Source organism: Pocillopora verrucosa, chromosome 5 (genome assembly GCF_036669915.1).
Source record: "Pocillopora verrucosa isolate sample1 chromosome 5, ASM3666991v2, whole genome shotgun sequence".
NCBI classification, from domain to species: Eukaryota; Metazoa; Cnidaria; class Anthozoa; order Scleractinia; family Pocilloporidae; genus Pocillopora; species Pocillopora verrucosa.
Genome location: NC_089316.1, coordinates 526,529 through 548,991, shown reverse-complemented (window position 1 = coordinate 548,991; position 22,463 = coordinate 526,529). Strand labels below are relative to the sequence as shown.

The following is a 22,463-nucleotide window of genomic DNA, read 5'->3' as shown; positions in this document are numbered from 1 at the left end:
AGTCAAAGAAATTAATATTAAAAAACATTTATCTATTTTAAACACAAAAGACTATGAAGTCAATGCATACCCGTTTTTGTCAGTTGCTACTCAGGTATCGGCTTCGGCTCATTGTGTCTTTCGAGTATTTATGCCATTTTACTTCGTTGTCATCAAATAAAATAATGATCTATCAAAACAAAGCATGGAAACTGCACCAGAACATTTAACTAGCTGGCCACTGGCAATCAGATGGTTTTCGAGTCATCTTAATTAAAATGCTACTTCAATTTCTCAATAATGGAAAACGGATTAGTTTACACTTGCTTGCTATTTGATCTTAATTTCCACTTTATGAGTTTTGCAATTGCTGTTCAGGTCAGATCTCTTTATAGTTACTCAGCTTGAAATAAAGCAAGAGTGTCTCAAAGGAAATTGATTTTGCCACTTGACTTGGGATTTCTTTTAGTGAAAGAATCGCTCTGCTTCCCGAGAAAAACGATTTGATCTACGATAAGTCTGTTTTCTTGAAACTATGGAACTATCTACGAAAAAAATGACAGATTCATATATGAAATTTAAGGGTGTAATAGTAATACATGATTGATAGAAACTAACTAATCTTTATTTTCAATTTTCTCCGTCTGGACAGAACTTTTGGTCACGGGACCTGTAGATTAGGAGTGGAAAGTCAAGAGAAAAAGATCGATTCTTGTTCTATTTACTTCGTAAATTAAAGTAGAATACTAACATCTGGCAATCTTACACGACTGTTTGAATTCCGAAAAAAACTTTTGAGCTGTGTGTACCAAGCGGTAAACAAAATAAGGCGTGATGGTCATTTCTCATCATTTCGTTTTTTCTTATAATCAAAGGAGAATAATAGATCAACTTTCTGTTTTCTAAAAAAAACCTTTTGAGCAGCTTTTTAATAGGTAGTAGAGAAATACAGCGTAAAGGTCAAATGGTTTTAAATATTTTCACAGCTCTTAGTTGTGAGGCTGCATCACAATACATCAGTTTGTTTTACACACATCCATTCTTTGAAAGTTGTCGAGCACTTACCGCCGATGGGTTTGTTCGGCAGCACCTGTATCTCACTTTAGGCCAAACAAAAATATGAGTTATGAATTATGATTAGCAAAGTCAAGGTGCTACCTAGTGAATTACACACCAGAACATTCTGAGAAAACGACCTAGGTTGACTGCTCATATTTCTAAAGCTGGGCAGCGGTTTCGTGGACGAGTGGCATAGATTTTCGTCTTTTAAGGAATTGCAAGAGAAGACATATCTCACTATTGAGTTTTTTTTATAAATCTTGACGTAGTTTAATTTTTAAGAGGTAACTCAAAGAGATCAATGCAAGGTCATAGAAAACCCAACACGTTTAACTCAAATAAAAAAGTTTAGTTATCGTTGTCTCTCATAGTATTATGGTATAGCGCTTTTGGAAGCTTTCCAAACTAAAGCATGGCTCTGAACTAAGCCAGCATTTTTTGAATAAAAGCAAAACAAGATTTTGCTTAAAGTGCAACTTTATTTAGAGAAGCTTGACTCCTAAGTTGAGTCATTGCATGTTCCTTACAATATTAGAGTTACTCTAACCCTTTCACTAAAAAAAGGAATTCTCGTTACCTGTAAAGAAATACCCTAGTACCATGAAGAAAAAAAAAAAGGAGTTGATGAAAGTTTGAAGCGGCTGTTTAGGTCAAAAGCTTCACAACAAGCCTTGAGAAGCAAAAAGGTCCGAGTAAACATTGCTTTAGTTATTTACTAGCACATGGTTTGGATTCATCTTAGATGACCTGTTTCCTGCTAAGGTTGGTTTTTTCCCCCTTTTTTTTTCATTTAACTCGATTACCTGTAGAAGACCTCAATCAGAACTTGTTTGATTCATAAATATTTCTTCGTTCCTTGGAAAACTTTAAATATTGTGGAATATAAATATGTGGCCTGATTTGGCTCGATTTCTTTTCGAAAAGATCACAATATGAATCGCTTTTATTCTTATTTCATTGACTTTTGAGATAAATCTTAAACATTGCAGAACATGAAAAAAGACTGATTTCACTCAGCAGTGGTTATACATCTATCGAGCTTTCATGGCGTATCAATAGATAGTGTAGGTAGTATTAAAAAAAGGCCACCGTGGCACCACGCACAATCAAAATATGCGTAATTTCTTGTCAATACGCTTCTGGCAAATATGGCAGACATTAAGCTTCTTTGCACAAAACTGACAAGCCCCGTGACCACAGCTGAAAAACAAGTCCTTCTTCCTTTCCCCGCAAATACAACACACAACAGATTCCTCCAATTTCCGAAACTTTGCTTCAACTTGCTGACATTGAGAGACCAAGGATTTGTTGTTAATTCCAATGACTGGGTTACCATCTGCGAAGAGAATTGGAGCGAATGAAATTCAATAATATTTTCAGCCAATTTCTCCCACGAAAAACTAAATAATGATATTATTACGAAGCTGACAAAGAACCTTTCTTCCTCGCTTTCAAAATCTGAATATTTGTGAAAGCTCCGAAAAATCCAAATCAAATAAAAATGAGATTCAACAAAATATGAAAACTGGTTTAGAATCAAAAACTCAAGATTACCCAACATATCATTTAAAGGCCCAGCTGAAAACCACCTTAGCGAGTTTGGTTCCCTCATTAAATATCATTATTAAATGGTAATAGGAACGAGTGGAGTCCAATTCACTCTGTAATCATACGAGTGATTAACAAAATTGGACGACCACGAAGCGGGAGTACAATTTGTTAATCACAAGAAGTCCTGTTACCAATTAATCATAACCGTTTCAATTTCCGAAAAATCTTTCTAGTAATAATAACTTGCTGCTTTCGGACAATTCAGAGAAAAAGTGGAAGGAATAGCAAGCTTGAATATGAAAGTTTAATAATAAAGTTTAAGTCCGACCAGTCTCTTCTCTAAAGGGGGTAAGTTTCTAAAGAAACTGTGGTGCTGCGTCGGTCGTTAGCCCTTCCTCAGGGTGAAGGGCTAACGCTGGAAACGTCAGCTTTAAAAGTCTTTACTATGGCTAATTTGCCATATCAACTCTAAATTACCCTGTCTCCTCTCTGTTAGGAGTAGATATTAAAATCCTTAGCTTTCGCCTATCCACGTTATCATCAGGATGATATGCCGTGAATCGTCGAAAGATTGAAAGTTTAGTTTTAACTACATGGGCCTCACTTCGCCAGCGGAGGATAACATATAAAGACTAGGAAATGAAAATTTGTGCAAGTTACCTCTCGTTGCTTTACCAGAAATAGGCGTTTTACATTCCAAACATCTCTTCAATCGGGCTGCACATTCTGCAAACAGATAACTACGTTAGTAAGTAACAAGATTAGATAACTTTTTCAAACTGTGATAATCTTCTTCACACTTAATCATGGTTGCTCCTCCTTGAATCCTTCTTTCTTTTCCGCGTTTGTCTTCTCAAGGAAACAGGTATTTCAAAGTCGCTTTCTTTTTCGAAGCAATTTTCTATAAACGACGCTTGAAGACGATGCTCTATTAAAATTTAAGTGATTAACACAGAACAAAAAACAAACTAAAACAAAAAGTAGAGCTACCTATGCATACAACAGTGTGGCCACAGGGTTTGAATGCAACAACAGCCTCAGTCTCCTCACATATGCAACACAACACTTTTTGATCATCAGGTGTCGATGGATTTTTTTCTTCATTTTCTGTCTCCTGATCCATATTGACATCGTCGTCTGCTGGTTGTGATGTTTCGCCCTCGCTGTCGTCCATTTCTGTGTTGGTGTTATTCTCTACCATTTCAGCAGGTTGACCGACGCTGTTGTTTGAGATGTCTGAGGCCCAGGTTTCCACTTCAACCATATTAGTCACTTCCAAAACTACATTCTCCTTGTAAACAAAAAAATCAATTGAGCTCAATTTCTTTGATAAACTATAGTTTTAAGCGAGTTTATACCAAAAAGGGAGACCTAATGGAGCATTTTAGTCTAATAACGAGCCATTTTTTTTTATCTAGAACAGAGAGGTATTTCCGAAAGAGGATTTTGAAGGGTAACGCCCTTATGATTGTTTTGGATAAACTCAATAAACGCTCGTTGTCGCACTCATTTATGTTATTCTCTTATTTTCCATATAAAGCAAAAGGTCAACGGAAAATAAATCACAAAACCCTAATTGATTTGATGTACTTAGAAACGTAACAGGATATTGAAAAGCGAAAAAAAAAAAGAATTTACATATCAACATTTGCGGCTCTAGTTCTCAGGATAATATCCAAGCACGTGCGTTCACTAACTCAACTAATCGTTCACTAATCAAGCTTCATATACAGTAATATGATGAAAAATAATGACGTCACTGTAAAATCACTTAACCGGCTATCGCATCAAAATGAATGTAAGAAAGATGGTCGAAAAACCCCCAACAACCGTTCCGTCTAAAATAGTAGACTTGAAATATTTTGGGCTCTACTTGTTGTAGAAGAAACAGTATAGATTCATCACAAGTGGGAATAAGAAGACAATGAAAACAATAGTGTGACGTATACTGTGTCTTCTACACCAAGTAAGAGTCATATTTTGGCACTATTATGTACAGTATCCGAGAAAACCATCGTCATAACTAATACAGATGAAAAACGTAAACAGATGGTTTAAAAGCAATAAACGATTGAGGGGTCAGACTTCTTATGGTGCTTCCAGAATATATGTCTAGGGATTATCCCCGTTGTAATTTCTCTTTATTGATATGAAATGGTACCACAGAAGTGCTTTTGAACGCATGAGCGCATGAACTTTTCACCTGACACAATGTGTCTTCCACCATTGCATTTTCCACCAGGGCCGTTTCCTGTGATACACTTTCAGCTGTTTCGCCTTCTTGAACGTCTTCACTCTCCATCTCGTCTGACGTCTCCTCTGAATCTGATCCGCACGAGTCACTTATTACGCGCCGTAAAATAGTATCTTCTTCCTCATCTGCGCTACTGGTACTATCTGTTTGATTTACAGTTTCACCTGTCTGTGTCGCCTCAACTGCTGAATATGAAGCATTATCTAATTTCGGTTCGGTTTCCGAATCGCTCGATAACCCAAAACTTGAAACTTTCTTGTTGTGTGTAGTCCTACAGTTGTTAAGCAAAGTACAATTTTTTGGCTTAATATCATATATATTAAAGGAATTTCCACGCCGAAACAGCCTTCATTCAGTTGAAATCCTTCGGACTAAACTTAGGCGAGAGATGCGGAGACTACGCGGGGATGCTCTTATTCGTGATCGGGATAAAATGTCATCGGAATATTGGTGTTTTGGAAGCAAGGTATATACATTTAGACATTAAAAAATATACAAAAGCATTTGAATACCCTCCACAGGCTGCAATCTCCCGCATGAGTTGCTCAACTTCCGATCCTCGACATCTGTCCAGCGGTGTTTCCCCTGAGCCGTTAACTTTCAACACGTCAGCTCCATAGCTTAACAAGCAGCGTGATACAGCGACAAAGGACACATTGTTCTTTCGTACACCAAGAGGTAACTCCAGACCAAGCTAAAATAAAACAACACCATTTCGTGTAGAAGGTCAAAGACACTAACAAAGAACCAACTGATGACCTTTCCCTTTATATCAGTTGCACTTATTTCAAGCAGTGTAAGAATCTATTTGAGATCATTGTAATACAGCGAGGTCATGAACTGGCATGACGATTCTCAAAAGATGTGGTTTATGGTAAAAATTCTTTGCTTATCTAAGTTCCTTAATTGGTTGGTTTTACGAAGTTTAGCAGCAACATCGCTTGAAGAAATAAAATTGCATTTATTTTACTTCACAACAGCATCATTTTCTAAACCGACGTGAACAACACAAAAGCTAATTTTTGAGAAGCCTTTAAACCTCAAAGGGACGACACATGTATAACCATCCAAATCATTTCATTAATACTTTGTGATACTCATCTTTTCACGCTAAAAGGCAGAAAAAGCTCAACTGGTTAAGCTTTATGAACTTATTTACCTTTAATCCCATACATTTCTGCATTTTTTCCATCTTTAAAGAGATATGAAGCGCCGTATTTCCATCATTATCCACTGCATTCACATTGGCGCCGTGGTCCAACAACAGTTCCACCATGACCGAGTACCCTTTATAGGCAGCTAAATGAAGTGCCGAACAATTATTAGCAGCTGGAGCATTGACCTCACATCCTTGCTGTTAGATGAAAAAATATTCTATCATCATTAATGTACCTTTATAAGTAAGCATTCAGATCCATTATTTAAAACATCTTGTAAACTTTTATTAAAGTTGTAAATGAGAAGAATACGCAGTGGCCTGACGGTTAGCAGTCTGGAATCCAGACCCGGGTTGTTTACCGTTCAGATCTGCCTAGGTCACTGTGTTTTGCTCTAAAGCAAGAGCCTTCATACGCACCTCCCTCTGGCCAGGAGAGGACATTTTTGATGAAATTTCATGGGACATACAATAATGGAGTGGCAGCTGAACCAAAAAGGGGTTGTTGGACAATGTGCGGGAAACACATTTGTTGGTATGGGCCACTTGACCAGTCCAAAACCTACACATAAGCCTTTTAGCAATCAATTATTGGCAACGAACCGCTAAAACGTCAACTCTTGATCCTAGTTTTTAAAGGGGAAGAATAGGTGTAATAGTAATACTTATTTAGTGGTTATCATCCCAACTAACCAAGCGCAAAAAGCCATACTCCGTATTGGACTGCACACAAGTGACACTCTTTAAAAACTCTTTAAGACAGTTTAAACCACACAACGAGTCTTACACGAAAAAAAAATTGGAACAAATTTAGATGAATTACCCTCCTTAAAAGGATCTTAGCTATCTCACAGCGATTGCAAGCTGCTGCAATATGAAGTGTCGTAAATATAAATCCATCCTTTTTGACGACATTCAAGGAATTTTCGGTTTTGGCAAAAATTATTTCCACCGCACTGCAAATAAATGACAAAAAAAAATTTAGGATACTCTGGATGTCAAAGCGATTAACTTAGGTAACAGCATAACAATTATTTTGTAACTGAGATTAGGTCTGGTTTCCTCCTGATCACTCAGATCGCTCCAATTGTCAAAATCATATGAAAACCAGGCTAACGACCCTAACGGCTGGAAGACCATGAACTTCCAGTTGGGCCAGAGTCACATAAGCTTTGTTATGATGGCAAGTATGTCCCATTTGCAGTCGTCTCGAAAATTGCGACGATCAGTTGAAAACTAGTGACGACTCTAATTTTTCCGAAAAATCAGAGGCAACCTGTAAGTTTTTCGGTAAAGGTGGCTATCCTGTTTCTGTCGTTCAATCAGCCACCACCATGCCCAACAGATTGATCAACAGTCAGCACTGCAAACGCGTGAGAAGGAAAACACTGATCGGATTCCATTCACTCTCACATTTCACCCCCACAACCACGCTTTTAAATCTATAATTCTTGAGAACTTTAAATTACTCCAAAACGATTGAGAGACTGGTACTATCTTTTCGTAACCCCCACCAATTTCATTCAAACGTGACAAAAACATTGGTAACTTTTTGTCAGAAGTTCATTCCAAACCAATGACCAATCTGAAGCTTTCAAATGCGCTCGCTCAAGATGCAAAACTTGTCCTTTCATTCATAACGTAGAGAAAATTTCGGGACCCAAGACATCCATTAAGATCTCTGATCACTTTACGTGTACCTCCGCCAGTGTCATTTACTCCATAACTTGAACTTAACTTGAACGCCTGAAGAAGACTAGCAGTATGCAGTCGAAACGTCGCGATCTACATCACACGTGACTACATCGTGAAACAAACGAAAAACTTAGCTTTTATTAATTCATTCTTGTTTTCTCGTCACCAGATTCCCACCAATAGCATAGCTGCATTTCTGCATATTCCTCCAATCGCTCTGACGAAGGGCTAACGCTCGAAACGTCAGCCTTTAAACTCTTTACGGTGTTCAATTTACGTTTTCAACTCAGTTGTTAACACTAAATTACCAGTTGAAAACCAGGCCTCGCATGTGGGTATATCATTCAGTGTTCAGATGCTTAACACCTGAATCAGTTGACTACCGTACGCTAACTCTGATTAAGCTGTCTAACTGAGTAGTGATGTGAACATTTCCGGCATAGTTACCGTTTATTTCCTTTCAAAATAGAGTATTGAAGATAATTGTAACCTCTGTTACAGAGGGTGAAACAAGTTCTTGGGCAGTCTAACAACATATCCACCACGCTGTTGTGTTGTAGGAGGATGGCATGATGGAGAGGGGCCTCACCTGCCTCGTCCTGAAAATGAGTGAAAGCCTTATATTAGGAGTCATACTACCATTCGACTTTCTTGTACATTATTTTGACCGGAAGCTTGGGTAGCAGTATATTTCATTACAAAAATGAAATGATGAAAAAGTCTAAAATTGAAGCAAATGTCATAATAGTCCGGTGCGGAGATATGTGAATTTAAGCAAAGCTGAAACAATTGGATTTTCTGCCTTTCTATTGACCGATTTGAGATTTTTCATGTTTTTACGAACAGTCAAACTAGGTTTAAATTTGACTATGACATGCGTCTAATATCACATGCAATGTTTCCTGAGTTTGGTGGGACAGTCGAGAATGCATCATAAGTTTGTTTTCTTCTACCAAGGAACCAACGAACCTGTAGATTGACGTCACACTCAGGGCACTGTGTCAAGATCCGTACTGCCGCTTCGTTTTTCCTTTTCACAGCCAAATGTAAGGGTGTGTTCTTACTACCTCTATGTTGAACATTTGGGTCGAAACCTTTCTCCAGTAACAGTTTCAATGCTTCACCGCTTTCGCCTCTGAATGATCATAAGGATACATGTGCAATAAAAACATTAGGCATTTTAGAATTTCTCTATTTATTTAAGGATTTCCTATGTCCTAAAAAAAAAAGAAAATAGCAAAAAAAAAAAAAAAACAACAAAAAAACAGATAGGAACCATAACATGAAAGTGGTCCGCGTTAGGTTGTCTTTAAACCGAAGCCAAAGTAATTAGAGTCACTCAGAACAAAGATGAATATCTTGGTTGATAAATGGATAAATAAACAATAACAACAAACATATGCTAAGAAAAAGTTACTTTATTGTGAGTGGTTTCGTTTTTTTTTATCCTATTGGTTGACAGGATGGCGGAAGATTTCGAAAGCAATCGCACTGAGAAGGAAAGGAAAACTAAAGCAATTTTAGATTTCTCAGTTTCGCAGCTAATTTAACATTACTATAATATTTCGGTCATCTTACTGGTAAGCAGAGTGATGCATGGCTGTGTATCCCTGATTATCCTGTATTTTGAGAAAAATTGAAGTGTATGATTAAGGAGGCTCCCCTCCTGAAGCACTGAGATAAATAGAATATGACCATGTTAAAATGATAACCTAAACATGTCGATCCTGTGTCTCTTTGTTATCCCCCTAATGACAATAATTTTGAACGGAGCAAAAAATAACAGTAATAAAAAAAAAGGTTTAAAAAAAAATCACCCACTAGTGTATCCATGTTAGCTCCTCTCTCAAGCAATTCTCTAATGATGTCACAATGCCCCTGGCGACATGCCACATGAAGAGCTGTGTGACCACCCACTAGGTCATCAATCTGTGAAGAACGAAAAAACGCCTTGCTCATGTCAAATTTTCTTAAACGTCACCAAATTCAAATTTGATTCTAAATCATGAATTGATATTATATTGATTTTTTTTCTTGTTGTATTATTAAAAAGTATCCTTTTAGTTATCACTGTTTACTAAAACCTAAGTTATACAGTTCTCTTCTCATGCTCATATTTTTCGTATTGTTTTGATTTAAGAAAACTGTTGAGACTTGTAAATACTATCTATAAAAGTCAAAGGGATGAAAGAAAAACGTGCCCGTTCTGGGTTGGCATCCAAGATTTCCTTGAGTCTTGAGAGGTTGTTGTTTTGTGCAGCATTCACGAGGCCGATGTCCGCCTGTTAATGAACGATTGAGCGCGTTAGACCTCTTATAATGTGGTTGTTACAGAAAGACAACTAAACGTATTAGGTTCGTCCTCGTTGTAGTTTTTTTCCTTCCTGATACAAAATGGTACAGCTACAGTGCTTTTAGAAGTCCTTTTAAACTTTTAACGCGACACAATGCGTTTTTCTCTGGACAGTATATTTTACACCAGGGTTATTTCTTGCCATACACCTTCAGCTATTTCACCTACCTTAGTGTCTTCACTTTCCATCTTTTGCGACCCGCTCAAGGAATCAAAACTTGGAACTTTCTTGTTGTGTGTGGTCCTACATTTGATAAGCAAAGTATCATTTTACTTAGATATCATGTAAAAGCAGTTTCCACATGCACAGAAAAGGCCTTAATTCACGCGGCATCCTTTGGACTGAATATTTGTCTCCTTGTTAGTGCTATGAGTAATTTTTGTTGTGAATATAAGCTTCTAGAAATCTACAGTAATACTACTAGAATAGTTCTTTTTTAAGCTTCTGGAATGTTCTAGAACACTTTGAGAATGTGTATAAGGACTCAGTTATGTAGCAGTAGTTGTTGTTGTCGGGAGTGACCGACTGTTTAGAAAGCTATACCGTGAGAGAGAACTACAATGGAAGATTGGTAATTTCAAGAAACGTTGGAGGAATCTCAGAGTTTGGGTCGGTGGTTAGCTAAGATATAGACTGTATTGGGTTTAAGTAAGTTTATCGAGAATAAGTACTGTACTGCCTTTAGAATTCTCTCCTTATTAAGAATATTACTCGTTGCTTAATAAAGTAGTTTGAGTTTTTTTGGATTGTAGTGTTTTTCTGTCGGTTAGATTATACGGTAACATTAGCGATGTGCCTTCGATTCAGGCAAGAGACACAGGGACTACGCGGGGGATGTTTTTAGCCACGGTCAAATTTTGTGTTACCAGGATAAAAATCGAGAACCCGCTCTATTATAACGTAGAAAGGTGTACAGATATCGAAAAATACACAAAAGCATTTGATTACCCTCCACAGGCTGCAATCTCCCGAATGAGTTGCTCAACTTCTGATCCTCGACATCTGTCCAGTGGTGTTTCCCCTAAGTCATTGACTTTCAACACGTCGGCTCCATAGCTTAACAAGCAGCGTGATACAGCGACAAAGGACGCACTGCACTGTCGTGCAGAAAGCAGTAACTCCAGTCCAGGCTAAATAAAACAACTATTTTGTGTAGAAGGCCAAGGACACTAACAAAGAACCAACTGATCACCTTTCCCTTTACATCAGTTCTACTTATTGCAAGCAGTGTGAGAACCTATTTGAGATCATTGTACTACAACGAGGTCATAGCAAAGTTAACCGAGTGCGCTATTTTTCAAAGGTGTGGTTGATGGTAGAAATTATTTGTCTATCTACGTTCCTCGCTTAGTGGTTTTTACGAAGTTAGAAAGCAGCATCGCTTGAAGCAAGAAAACATGATAGCAGTAACTTTACTTCACAACAGTATCATTGTCTAAACTGATGCGATCGACACATGAGCTCATATTGGAGTTGCCTTTAAACGGCCTGGTAAAGGCCACGACACATGCCTAACCATCTATGTTATGATTACTTTACATTGCTAATCCTCTCATGCTGAAGGGGAGAAAAAGAGAGATATAATATACAATGTCTCCTTCGACAGCTTGTTGGCCTGTTCCAGGCGTTCAGTTGGCAAACCAGAGCGTAATGGTCAAAGACTTCATAGTAGCGGAAGAGTGAAAAGGCTAAGGTATACGTGACCTGACCCCATCACTCCTCCGCGACTACAGCGCTGTTTGCTATCGACCTTTGATTTACTGACTGAACGCTAGAACAGGCTCATAGCACGGTATTTTATGAAGCTACCTATTTACCATTGCTCCCGGATTACTCTGAAGTTCCCTCATTAAACTGATGTGAAGCGCCGTGCCTCCGTCATTATCCACTGCATTCACATTGGCTCCATGGTCCAACAACATTTCTACCATGACTGAGTACCCTTCATTGGCGGCTAAATGAAGTGCCGACTGATTGTGAAGGTTTAGAGCATCGACCTCACACCCTGGCTGTTAAATAAAAAATATCCTCTCATTATCAAAATATCTTTATCAGTAAGAATTCAGATTGATTATTCTAAAGGTTTTGTAGACTGTAGTTAAAGTTGACGTTAAGAAGAATACGCAGTGCCTGACGGTTAGCAGTCTGGACTTCAGACCCGGGTTGTTTACCGTTGAGATCTGCCTGGGTCACTGTGTTGTGTTCTAAAGCAGGAAACTTTCCTTAGCCCCTTTCTCTGCCAAGGAGAGGACATCCTGACGGAATTACACGGAGTATGCAATGATGGAGTAGCATCTCAAACGGAAAAGATTTGTTTAATAACGAGCGGGAAACAAGGATATCAGTTTGGTGGTGAGCCACTTGACCAGCGCAAAACCTGTACGTAAGCCCTATAGCAATCAATTTTTCGCAGTGAACTGACCGTAAATGTAAATGACAGCTTTTTTTCTTTGTTCTTACAATTGGAGAATAGAAGTAAAAGTAGCGCCGTATCTCAACTAACCACACGCAGCAAGTCATATTCCATACCGAGATTGAACATAGTCGACACTCTTTCATATCTGTTGAAGTGGTTTAACCACCCAGGAAGTCTTGCAAACCAATAAAAATAAAAAGAAAACGGGGGAAAATCGGTAAATTTTTTTAGTTACCTTCGTTAAAATAATCTTCGCAACATCATGATGACCATTCACTGCTGCAATGTGAAGGGTCGTAATTCCATGACTTTGGACAACATTCAAGGAATTCCCGGTTTTGGCAAAAATTCTTTCCACGGCGCTGTGAATAAATGACACAATAGATTTATGTTGCACTGAATGTCAAAGCAAATATAGGTAACAACATAAAAGTAATTTTGTAACTGATGTTTGGTCTGGTTTCCTCTTGATCACTCATCGTCCCAATTGTGCAAATTACATGAAAACTAGGCCAAGTGATGACCAACGACCAGGGATGATCATGAATTTCATGCTAGACCTTAGTTTACGTATAAGCTTAGATTCCCGTTGATAGCAAGTATGACCCATAAGTCTCGAAAACTACGACGATTAGTTAAAAACTATTCCTCAGGTCTGGGTACTATTGATCCATCAGAGGCCATGCACCTGAATCAGTTCGCTATCGTACCCTTACTCTGATTAAGCTGTCAAACTGAATGGTGATCGATAAAATTGTTTTTGGCATAGTTACCGTTTATTTCCTTTCAAAACAGCGAGTTGAAGACAATTGAAACCTTGTCCGTTACAAACAGTGTAACAAATTCTTGGACAGTCTAACAGCATATTCACCATGTTGTGGTGTTCAGCTTGGATGGCATCATGGAGAGGGGTATCACCTGCCTCGTCCTGAAATGGTCAAGCGTAATGTTAGGGGGCACATGGTGCCTTTCCACTTTGTTTTACCGACTGGCAGCTTGGGTAGCAGTATATTTGAGCACGAAAATGGTGGGATGAAAACATCAAGAATGGGTTCAATTGTCAAATAGTCCAGTTCAGCAGCCAAAACAGTTGAGGCTTAAGACTTTCCAATGGCTGGTCATACACTTTTACAACGAAATGCGTCTTAATAATATGTGCAATTTTTGCCGAGTTAGTCGGACAATCGAGAGGGTATCGGGAATTTGTATTCAAAGGAGAACTGATATCTTCAAAGGAACCAACGAACCTGTAGATTGACGTCACACTCAGGCCACTGTGTCAGGATCTGTACTGCCGTTTCGTTTTTCCCTCGCACAGCCGAATGTAAGGGTGTGCTCTTATCACTGCTGCTTTGAACATTTGGGTGAAAGCCTTTCTCCAGTAACAATTTCAATGCATTACCGCTTTCGTCTCTGAATGATTACAAGGATATAAGTTGAACAAAACATCGGGCATTTATGCATTTTAGTTTAACTTAAGAGGTAACTTATTCTGCTTTCCTAAGAATGTTCACGTGACTGTCATAAAGGAAAACATATAGTAGCAATAACATGCGGATGGTTTGCGTTGACTCCTGAAAGTGTCTTAAAACCAAAAGCTAAGCAATCAGAGCCAATCAGAACATGCAATAATATTTTGGTGGATAAATCAACATGAAGAGCAATCACATGCTGTCAAATTTAAGCACGGCAAAAGTTACTTCATTTTCAGTGGTTTTCTTTCTTTGTTTTTCTATTCAATTGGCTGAGAGGATGGCTAAAGTATTTGAAAGGAATCTTTTGGCGAAGGAAAGCAAAACTAAAGTAATCTCTGAATCGAATTATAAGTTTGACCAGCTAACTTAAAATTGCTTCTTTTTATGTCAACTTACTGGTGCGTAGAGTGATGCATGGCTGTGTATCCCTCATCATCCTGTATTTTGAATAAATAACAGTGTATGGTGAAGGTTTCACCACTGAAACACTTAGATAAATAGAATACGAGCATGTCAAAATAACAGCTTAAGCTTGTCGATCATGTGTCTCTTTGTTATCCTTCTCGTGCAGCACTGGCAATTTCAATAATTTTTAACGGGGCAAAAAATAACAGTAATGATAAAAATAAATTAAAAAGACACTACACACCAGTATATCCATGTTAGCTCCTCTCTCAAGCAATTCTCTAATGATGTCACAATGCCCCTGGTGACATGCTACATGAAGAGCTGTGTGACCATCTGCTAGCTCATCAATCTGTGAAGAACAAAAAGAGACAAATCCTTGATCATGTCATATTTTCTTAAACGCCACCAAATTCAAATTTGATTCTAGAAGTTTTAAAAAATATCCTTTTAGTAAAAGGATATTCACTAAAACCTAAATTACACAGCTGTCTTCTTATGCTCATATTTCTCATATTGCTTTGATTTAAGAAAACTGTTGAGACTTGTAAATATTATCTGCAGGAGTGAAAGGAATGAAAAAAAAAAAAGTACCCGTTCTGGGTTAGCATCCAAGATTTCCTTAAGTCCTGAGAGGTTTTTACTTCTTGCAGCATTCACGAGGCCGGGGTCCTCATGTTCATGGGCTTGAATTAAGAAGTCTCTTAAGCGACTGAAAGGCGCTGGAGAAAAAGAAAACAGCAATGGTGAGGAGACAAAATTCCGGAATTTTTACTTATGATCCGTGCTGTCGTGCAATTTTTCTTCTCATTTCTCAGGGCAGTTTTCGATTGAGTGACATAAATGTCGTTAAATTGTTGATCTCGCTCTGTGAGTGGTCGAGAAAACTCGAGCCATCCTCTCAGTAATTTGGATGCAAAGCTGAAACTAATCGCGACTTAGTCACTGTCATTTTCATGCGCCTCACAGGTTTTACTCTTTTTGACCTAGACTGGCCATTTTTACTAGGGCTTTCAATACACGTGTGCCATAACTTTGTACCTAAGGGATCTTCGCTGTCCATGTCACCAGCCTCTGTTGACTGCTGGGGGTCTGGGTCAGTGACAGACGTCACAGCAGCCGGGCTCAACATCCATGTGGTGCCTTCTACTGACACTGAAACGCCACCATCACTATCAACTTCCAATACCTTTCCAATACGACCAAGGATCTACAAATGGAATAAAATAGGATATTATCTTAAGCAAAATAGTTTTTGGAGGTACACGTATAATTAGCTCCGGAGTTGTAGCCTTTACTCATCTATCTTCTTTTAGTTTACATTTTTAGCTTCCGCACATGTGCAAAGGAGTTTGCGTTTACGTCCAGGTGAAAGCCTACGATGAAAACCAAACTAAAAACGAGAAAGTATAAGAAAAAATTTCAAAGAATTAAACTTACCGATATCATAGACTCGCTCCATCCTCCATGTTCTTTTTGGAGCTCTTTGACTAAGTTCTCATCACTTTTAACCACGACTTCATCGCCTTGCTTAATTTTTTGTATCTGGGTGAAAGAAATACATATACATATTTGACAGTAGAATGTCCTTTAGCTAGCTCTTGGAGCGTTTCCTGCCCCACTCCATATCACTGATTCCTGCTGGCCAGTTAATCGAATGATGATGCTTTAAATTATCAGTAATCACATGGCGTCCATTGTGTGCAGTCACAAATTTAACACATTGTGAGTGTTTTAACTTTGAACAAACCATACAAATTTTGACATAATTAACTTATGTAGGATATTTCTTTATCAACCAAGCCACTTCATCTATTAAACCTGATGCCCATGTTTACGACAATTTAAAAAAAAAATCAGGACTCTCTCATAACGCAGATATAGTTAACTAATTTGAAGTTAATTTGAAGTAAGAAGTTATTGGCGAGACAGATGATTGGGTTAGCATTACCTTTGTCAAAGCTGCTGGATTGTAACGCCATCTTATGTCGCAATACTCTACAACAACGTCACCATTGGTTGTGAAATCTTGTACGACTCCAATTTTTCCTGTATACTGTGGATGCAAGTAGACTGTTTCTTAAATGTTGTTAACGACATTTTACTGAATTGGCTTAAATTTAAGAGGATATGCAAGAGACAAAGGACATTGTACTCTCAGAGGGGAGGGCCAATTTCTCCTTATTAGGAAATGAATACTAGGGCTTTCAGAATTTTTGAGCCTCAAATCAGACCAAAAAGATTAAACATTAAAATGTTTTTAGGTGCTTTAGATAGTGATATGAGTCCGTGAATTTTGAAAACAAAAATATAAACGAGTCCCAAACGAACCCGTTCCATGTCTGCGTTCCATCCCCCATGACCAGCGGATAACTCCTGAAGCTTTCCTACCGCAAGCTTCTGAAGGTAGACTTTGTCACCAGTCGTAAACCCACTTTTGGATTTTCTTATCTGCATTGTGAGCAGTGGTAAGTGATCCCTGTAATAATATCCACCTACAGCTGGCGAAGTACACTTGAGGTCAACCTACCAGTTCGAAGGAAATAGAAGTATAGTCAAGGTATTCTTTGTGTGGGATTTTTTGACTGCAAGAGTTTACCAAAGTGACCCAGTCTCAAGTTGTGGTTGAATTAGGTTCTAGAGTTCTTGAAACGGCGTAGGAAGATGTTCGAGATGTAAAATAGGGTTAGAAGTTCCAAAGATGAAACTATTCTCAAGATATAGTAGCGATAAGGTAAACAGAAACAACTTTAATCAATTGAATCCCTGTCTATAATTAACAACAATGTATTTCACTACTCCTACAACTAGTGCTACTACTACTACTACTACTACTACTACTACTACTACTACTACTACTACTACTAATTATCATTATTTTTATGAAACCGATAATAGTAATAATAATGATAATAATAATAATAATAATAGTAACTAGAAATAACCAACGGTTAGAAAGTGCGGGCTAGGACGCTTTTGAGTCGAGGGATTTTCAATAAAACTTTTTTTGAGCACTGAAATTGGTTGGCCATCGCGTTGGGTAGATATCATAGTTATCTGCAAGTCTTGAAGATGATTTCCAGTATGTATAGCGTACTGCGCAATCTCAGGTCATTATACGTTACGCTGTAATAGTGTACGTGAAATTTTTGGGTCCGCCATTAAGTTCTTTACACTCGAGATTCGATGGGCTGATATGTCGGTTGGCGAGGACGTCGAGGCTCGTCTTCTCTTTTTTTTGTTCGGTAAGGACACTTGGTGTCAATAGTGAAGGGAAAGTTAGCTTTGTCCTTGAATTTTTATTTTGGCGAGCAAACATTCGTGCGCGTGTCTTCGTAAACATTAAGAATCGAGACTGAGAATTGAGTATTCTTTAAAAAACTATTTCATTCCATTTTAATCTTTGAAATGTACGTTAATACTCCAATGATGCGAAAATTTGGCTTTCAAAATCGAGTACACTGGCCAACGCGGCGGCCATCTCTTAAAATATTCTTGTTCGAATGGAAATGGATTCTGATTAGTTTACGAGGATTTATCGATCGATTTTGGCACAACAATTTTGCCCCAAAATCGAGATATGGCGTGCAAAAGAGGTTGCAGGCTCTTCTAGAGCTCGCAATAATGATGGCACTGATGATAATAATAATAAAGCAGTAATTCATTAGCCCACGTCACCTTTCCATTTGTTCCCAATCTATAAACGTTCCCCCTCGGTCCTTTATTCCAGTTCACTCGCACAGCATCATTATTAGTCTCGTCACTCCAGCTGGTGACCTCAGTAACCTCGCCTTCCATAGGAGATTGGTTATCCTGTTCCTTCCATTCCCAGTCTGGTCCTCTGGTTACTTTTGCTCCTTTAAACATTCCGTGGGCTTCAAGCTTAGTGGCGCCTTGCCTTTTGCCAACAGGGATGCTGTTAATTTACATCAGATGACGCAATTGAATATATAATTCATTAATACTCTTAAAGAGAATATCGGTTGATATTCTGTTGTTTTCTTCTACTGGTGAAAAACATAAATTTACCTCGAAAAAAAAAAAAAACTAAAAATATTTAATTGCTCACAAAAATGTTGTTAAATCGAAGTAAGATAATTATTTGTAAGAAAAATTGTTAAATCACCATTGGAGCCCAGAGGCTGGAGCACTAGAGGAACCGAGGGGTCTTCGAGCTGATCCTTTTTTCATTTGAAGTCAATTTTCATTGAAAAAAAAAGGAGAAACAAAAGAGAAAGAAACCAAACTTAATAGATAATGCAATGTTACATAATAAGACATATTAAAGTTATCTACAATCGATTTCTGACAGAAAATAACGTTTTGCTTTGGCAAAAGATAATGAAAGTAAATTTGATGAAAGACAATGGAGCACTTTTTGCATCGATGGGTTTACATGGACACACAGGCCACTGACTTGTTCATTTGACAACTTACCCTTTGGCGCGACTCTTGTGGAATCGTTCAAAGCGATGATTGACATCATGGACATCGTTCATGTAACACTTGCTACACAGATCATAGTTGGGACAATCTAAACAGTGCCAGCGCAGTCCATTGATAGGATCTTCTTTACAACCATCGCAGCTAGTAAATAGATGTTTCCCGTCTAATGGACGAAGCAATCAGAACATGAACTAGCGTGACACCTTACGTTTAGGAGTGAAGTGGTATGCCTCGGCATCCCAAATGAAGACGAGAGTAATCTTCGCCGTGATGAACACTACTTAAACAGAAATGTTCACAACTAAGCATGCTATGATCACTTTCATCTTCATTTATTAATCTGTGGTTTAAATATATGATATTCATAGATTCACAGTTGTTCTTAGCATCACAGTTCCGTCCCTAGTACGCAATATCCTTCTGTGTCTGTCTACGTCGAACAAAACACAAAGATTTCCGAAAATACCGGAAATGTTTCACTCGTTCTCAAAAGAAAACCCAATATTTTTTTACTACAAACGGAAATTGCAAAAGATGTCTGGTGGCTACACGACTTTGTACGATGAATTCTATTAACACTTGTAAAGGAAAAGTTGGCCCGTAGGTTTGCAGAGTTTGTACGGCCCAAGCATGTTATGATATTGAGCTGTTGATTAGTCTCCCTGTCAGCTTATTTTATAATATTACTGAAATCTCTACCTCCTGAGCCTTTTCTTTTGGAGGGGGGTAGGGGTGGGGTGGGGTGGGGTGGGGAGCTTGGGAAGCGTTAGTTGACATCCCAAAGAATGCGGACTAACTGTTTACTGATCTTTTATATAAAACCTTTTTTCTAACGGCAAGAGTGAGACACGTGCATAAATCGATAATACTTGAGACTGAGCCGGAAGCATCGTTGAGAATGTATCAGACATAAAGGGAAACCTTTTGATATTGCTAGTTTTGCTTTCCTGGTAGCGATAGTGTTCGGCCACCTTAATCAATAAGTTAAACACGTTGATAACTAGATATATTAAAGTTCACATGGCAACCAAGTGGACAATCAGACATGGTTTGATGTTACTCTGGTTTAAAGACTCAATGAATGTAACCGAGAAGTTACAATTCATAGACCCAATGTTTCGGCACTCCTGTGTAGTGCCTTCATCAGGGGTGATCTAATCGCTGCAACAAGAGGTCCTTTTATAAGCCCACTAATATTAGCTGCCCTTTTTTTGACGAGGTGTAAATAGGCGTCTGGTAGTAAGCCGCCATCATCACGACTTGAAGGAGCGTGGGCAGAGCTTCCAAAGGCGCTGATGGTAACATCGATTAGTGGTGATATTTTTTAGACTTATCCCACCCAATTGTATGGTTGATTAGGAATGCGTGCTGCCACGAAGCTGAATTTTCTTTCTTCGCGAAAGAAGACCGCTTTTTGATGCTCTTTCAAACGTGTACCAAACTGACGTTTGTTCTGTCCGATATACTTCTCGGTTACATTGATTAAATATTTAAACCAGAATAGCATCAAACCATGTCACGTCGATAATAAGTTGAAGTTCTCTGAGAACAAGGAAGACTCAATGTATCAAGGCCAAGGTCTTTCGAGGTCATTTTACAACAAACTTCTTTCACGCTTTGTTTCAATAACTAGCTGTCTGACTTAATAATATAGCTCTGGGTTTGTGGGAAGGTGAACGCACCTTTTTGTGACACAACAGAATCACGCTGTAACATAGCTTAGTAACCAAGCTGATGTGTGAGAAATCTGCATACAGTGTATTATGAAGTAATGTTATACATAACAAGTCATATAAAAAAAACCGTGGTCTGAGAGTTCGAGCTGTATGCAAATAAACTTATGTGAAATAAAAGACAAAGCGTCAATCGAAAAGTTTGACGACCTAAAATTTTGCAAGGGAAGCATTTAGTGAGAAAGTATAAAATTTAAAACGAGGCTCGCCGTTGTCAAGGTTGTCAACTCCGGTGAAAAGTCCAATGATTTTTCCGGCTCAATTTAAGTCCGCATGGTTTCTAAACCTATTGTTTGTGTCAAAATCAATTTCATCGACATTGTCGCACCATTTGTTTCTTAACAGAACTGTTGAGATTGCATTTTATCTTCTTTAAGGAATATAATACACAGCTAGAGTTGTTTGGATGAATCTGAGCAAATATTGCCATTTAGTAGGTAAGATAAACAACATGAAACTAAAATCGTCACTCACCACCATTTGTGAGACTAAAAACACGAAGATCGTGTTTCCCTTCGATTCCAGCCCTATAGTCGTGCTTCCCTCCACAATCCCACTGTACGTAAACAAGCTGTGCTGTCACAGGCGACTTCTTTCCATGTCCGGCTTGAACTACTGTACCTACAAAACCTTCTCCGCCATCTTGGTTTTCCCCTTTCCAATCTTGACCACGAACAACTCGGGTGCCTGGAAGATTTATTGTCATAGTTGTACCAGGATTTTCCTTATCACGTTTATAACGACTAGATCTGATGGAACCATCTCGTGATCTCTTCATTTTCTATATAACGGAGAAGCAAATATATTGCATCAGAAATGTTCCTGTTTGGTGAAACAGTCGTTGGATGATTGCGATTCAATACTCTTCTGCCGGTTTCACACAAAGCTAACAAGTTCTCTTCTCAATTCTAAAATGAATCAAGATGTATCAGTAAGAACAGTTGCCGATTGAGACTGTAAAGAAAATAAAATGCTGCATTGGCGATAAAATGCTAATATAAGCAACATACCATTCCTAGAATACGAAATTCATTACCGCATCTGTCGGGGATCCCCCAACACATCATTCAGGACACATTATTGGTTAACTAAAAGTTGCGTCACCTTGCGTTTCTTGTTATGGTAATTTTAGAGAATCTGAAATAGGATTAGGAATGGACATGAAGAAACAGATAGGGACTGATGAATACACTCTGTGTGGATTACGACATTTATTTAAAAAGTATTGCGTGGATTGGGTATGATGAAAAACATTACTTTATCTCCACTTCTCTGCAACAATTTCATTCGCACAATATTTTGATATCTTTGTATAATTTGGAAGTTCGAATTCAGCGAAGAAATCTACAGATCTCGGAGGGTCGTTTGCTTTACAGTTCTCAGAATTATAAAGCAAAAATTGAAAAGTAAAATATTGCAGAGTAGAAAACATGGAAAATAAAAGGGATCTGACATAAAATCCTGAAAATTGGTTGATACATTTGATTGCGGTCTAACATCCATTCTGCACCTGCTTAACCTGCTTTAAATGCTTTAAATGTATTTCACTTAACAAGAAGGAAAGTTTTCATTGTATTTGTACTGAGTCCTTTGCTGAGCAACAAATAAGACTCTCAAAGAACGCCGAAGTTTCAAAACTAAGGGTATGTCGTTATTAACGACCAAATCTGAGGGTTTTACCAAGTTTTACCAGCCCAAAAAAAACATGCTTGTTTTATCTGGCACCACCCCAGTCGGATCCTACATCAAACCCTTTTTTGAGACGCTCTAGTTTAGGTTTCAAGGTAACGTTTTTTTCGTTTGTACTTACAAACCACCTGTCATATATGGCGGAGCTTCCTTGAACTCTCTAAGAACTATTTTTCTACGCCAAGTTTTAAACCAATTAAGACACCGGTAGATGACGTATTTCTGCTTATCTTTATTACTCAATAACAACA

At 38.2% G+C, this 22,463-nt stretch overlaps 1 protein-coding gene across 3 annotated transcripts; it reads right to left on the bottom strand.

The window, feature by feature from the left end:
- Positions 1-1,786: 1,786 nt before the first annotated feature.
- LOC131790938 (E3 ubiquitin-protein ligase MIB2-like) lies at positions 1,787-21,519 on the bottom strand. 3 transcript variants are annotated; one of them, XM_059108230.2, is made up of 29 exons: positions 20,998-21,136; positions 18,782-18,953; positions 18,471-18,525; positions 18,023-18,260; positions 16,676-16,870; positions 16,296-16,400; positions 15,785-15,889; positions 15,386-15,554; positions 14,939-15,066; positions 14,589-14,696; positions 14,336-14,376; positions 13,712-13,877; positions 13,238-13,392; positions 12,700-12,826; positions 11,866-12,057; positions 10,997-11,178; positions 10,216-10,291; positions 9,896-9,976; positions 9,516-9,623; positions 9,273-9,313; positions 8,664-8,829; positions 8,142-8,293; positions 6,823-6,955; positions 6,003-6,197; positions 5,356-5,537; positions 4,793-5,114; positions 3,580-3,880; positions 3,250-3,315; positions 1,787-2,374 (listed from the first exon to the last, which is right to left on the bottom strand). In XM_059108230.2, exons 2-29 carry the CDS (start codon positions 18,834-18,836, stop codon positions 2,145-2,147), a joined length of 4,074 nt encoding a protein of 1,357 aa, XP_058964213.2. In that variant the 5' UTR covers positions 18,837-18,953; positions 20,998-21,136; the 3' UTR covers positions 1,787-2,144. The 3 variants fall into 3 exon arrangements, with proteins under 3 accessions (XP_058964213.2, XP_058964211.2, XP_058964212.2); XM_059108228.2 differs by lacking the exon at positions 18,471-18,525 and having other exon boundaries at positions 20,998-21,519; XM_059108229.2 differs by lacking the exon at positions 18,471-18,525 and having other exon boundaries at positions 21,001-21,519.
- Positions 21,520-22,463: the final 944 nt, after the last annotated feature.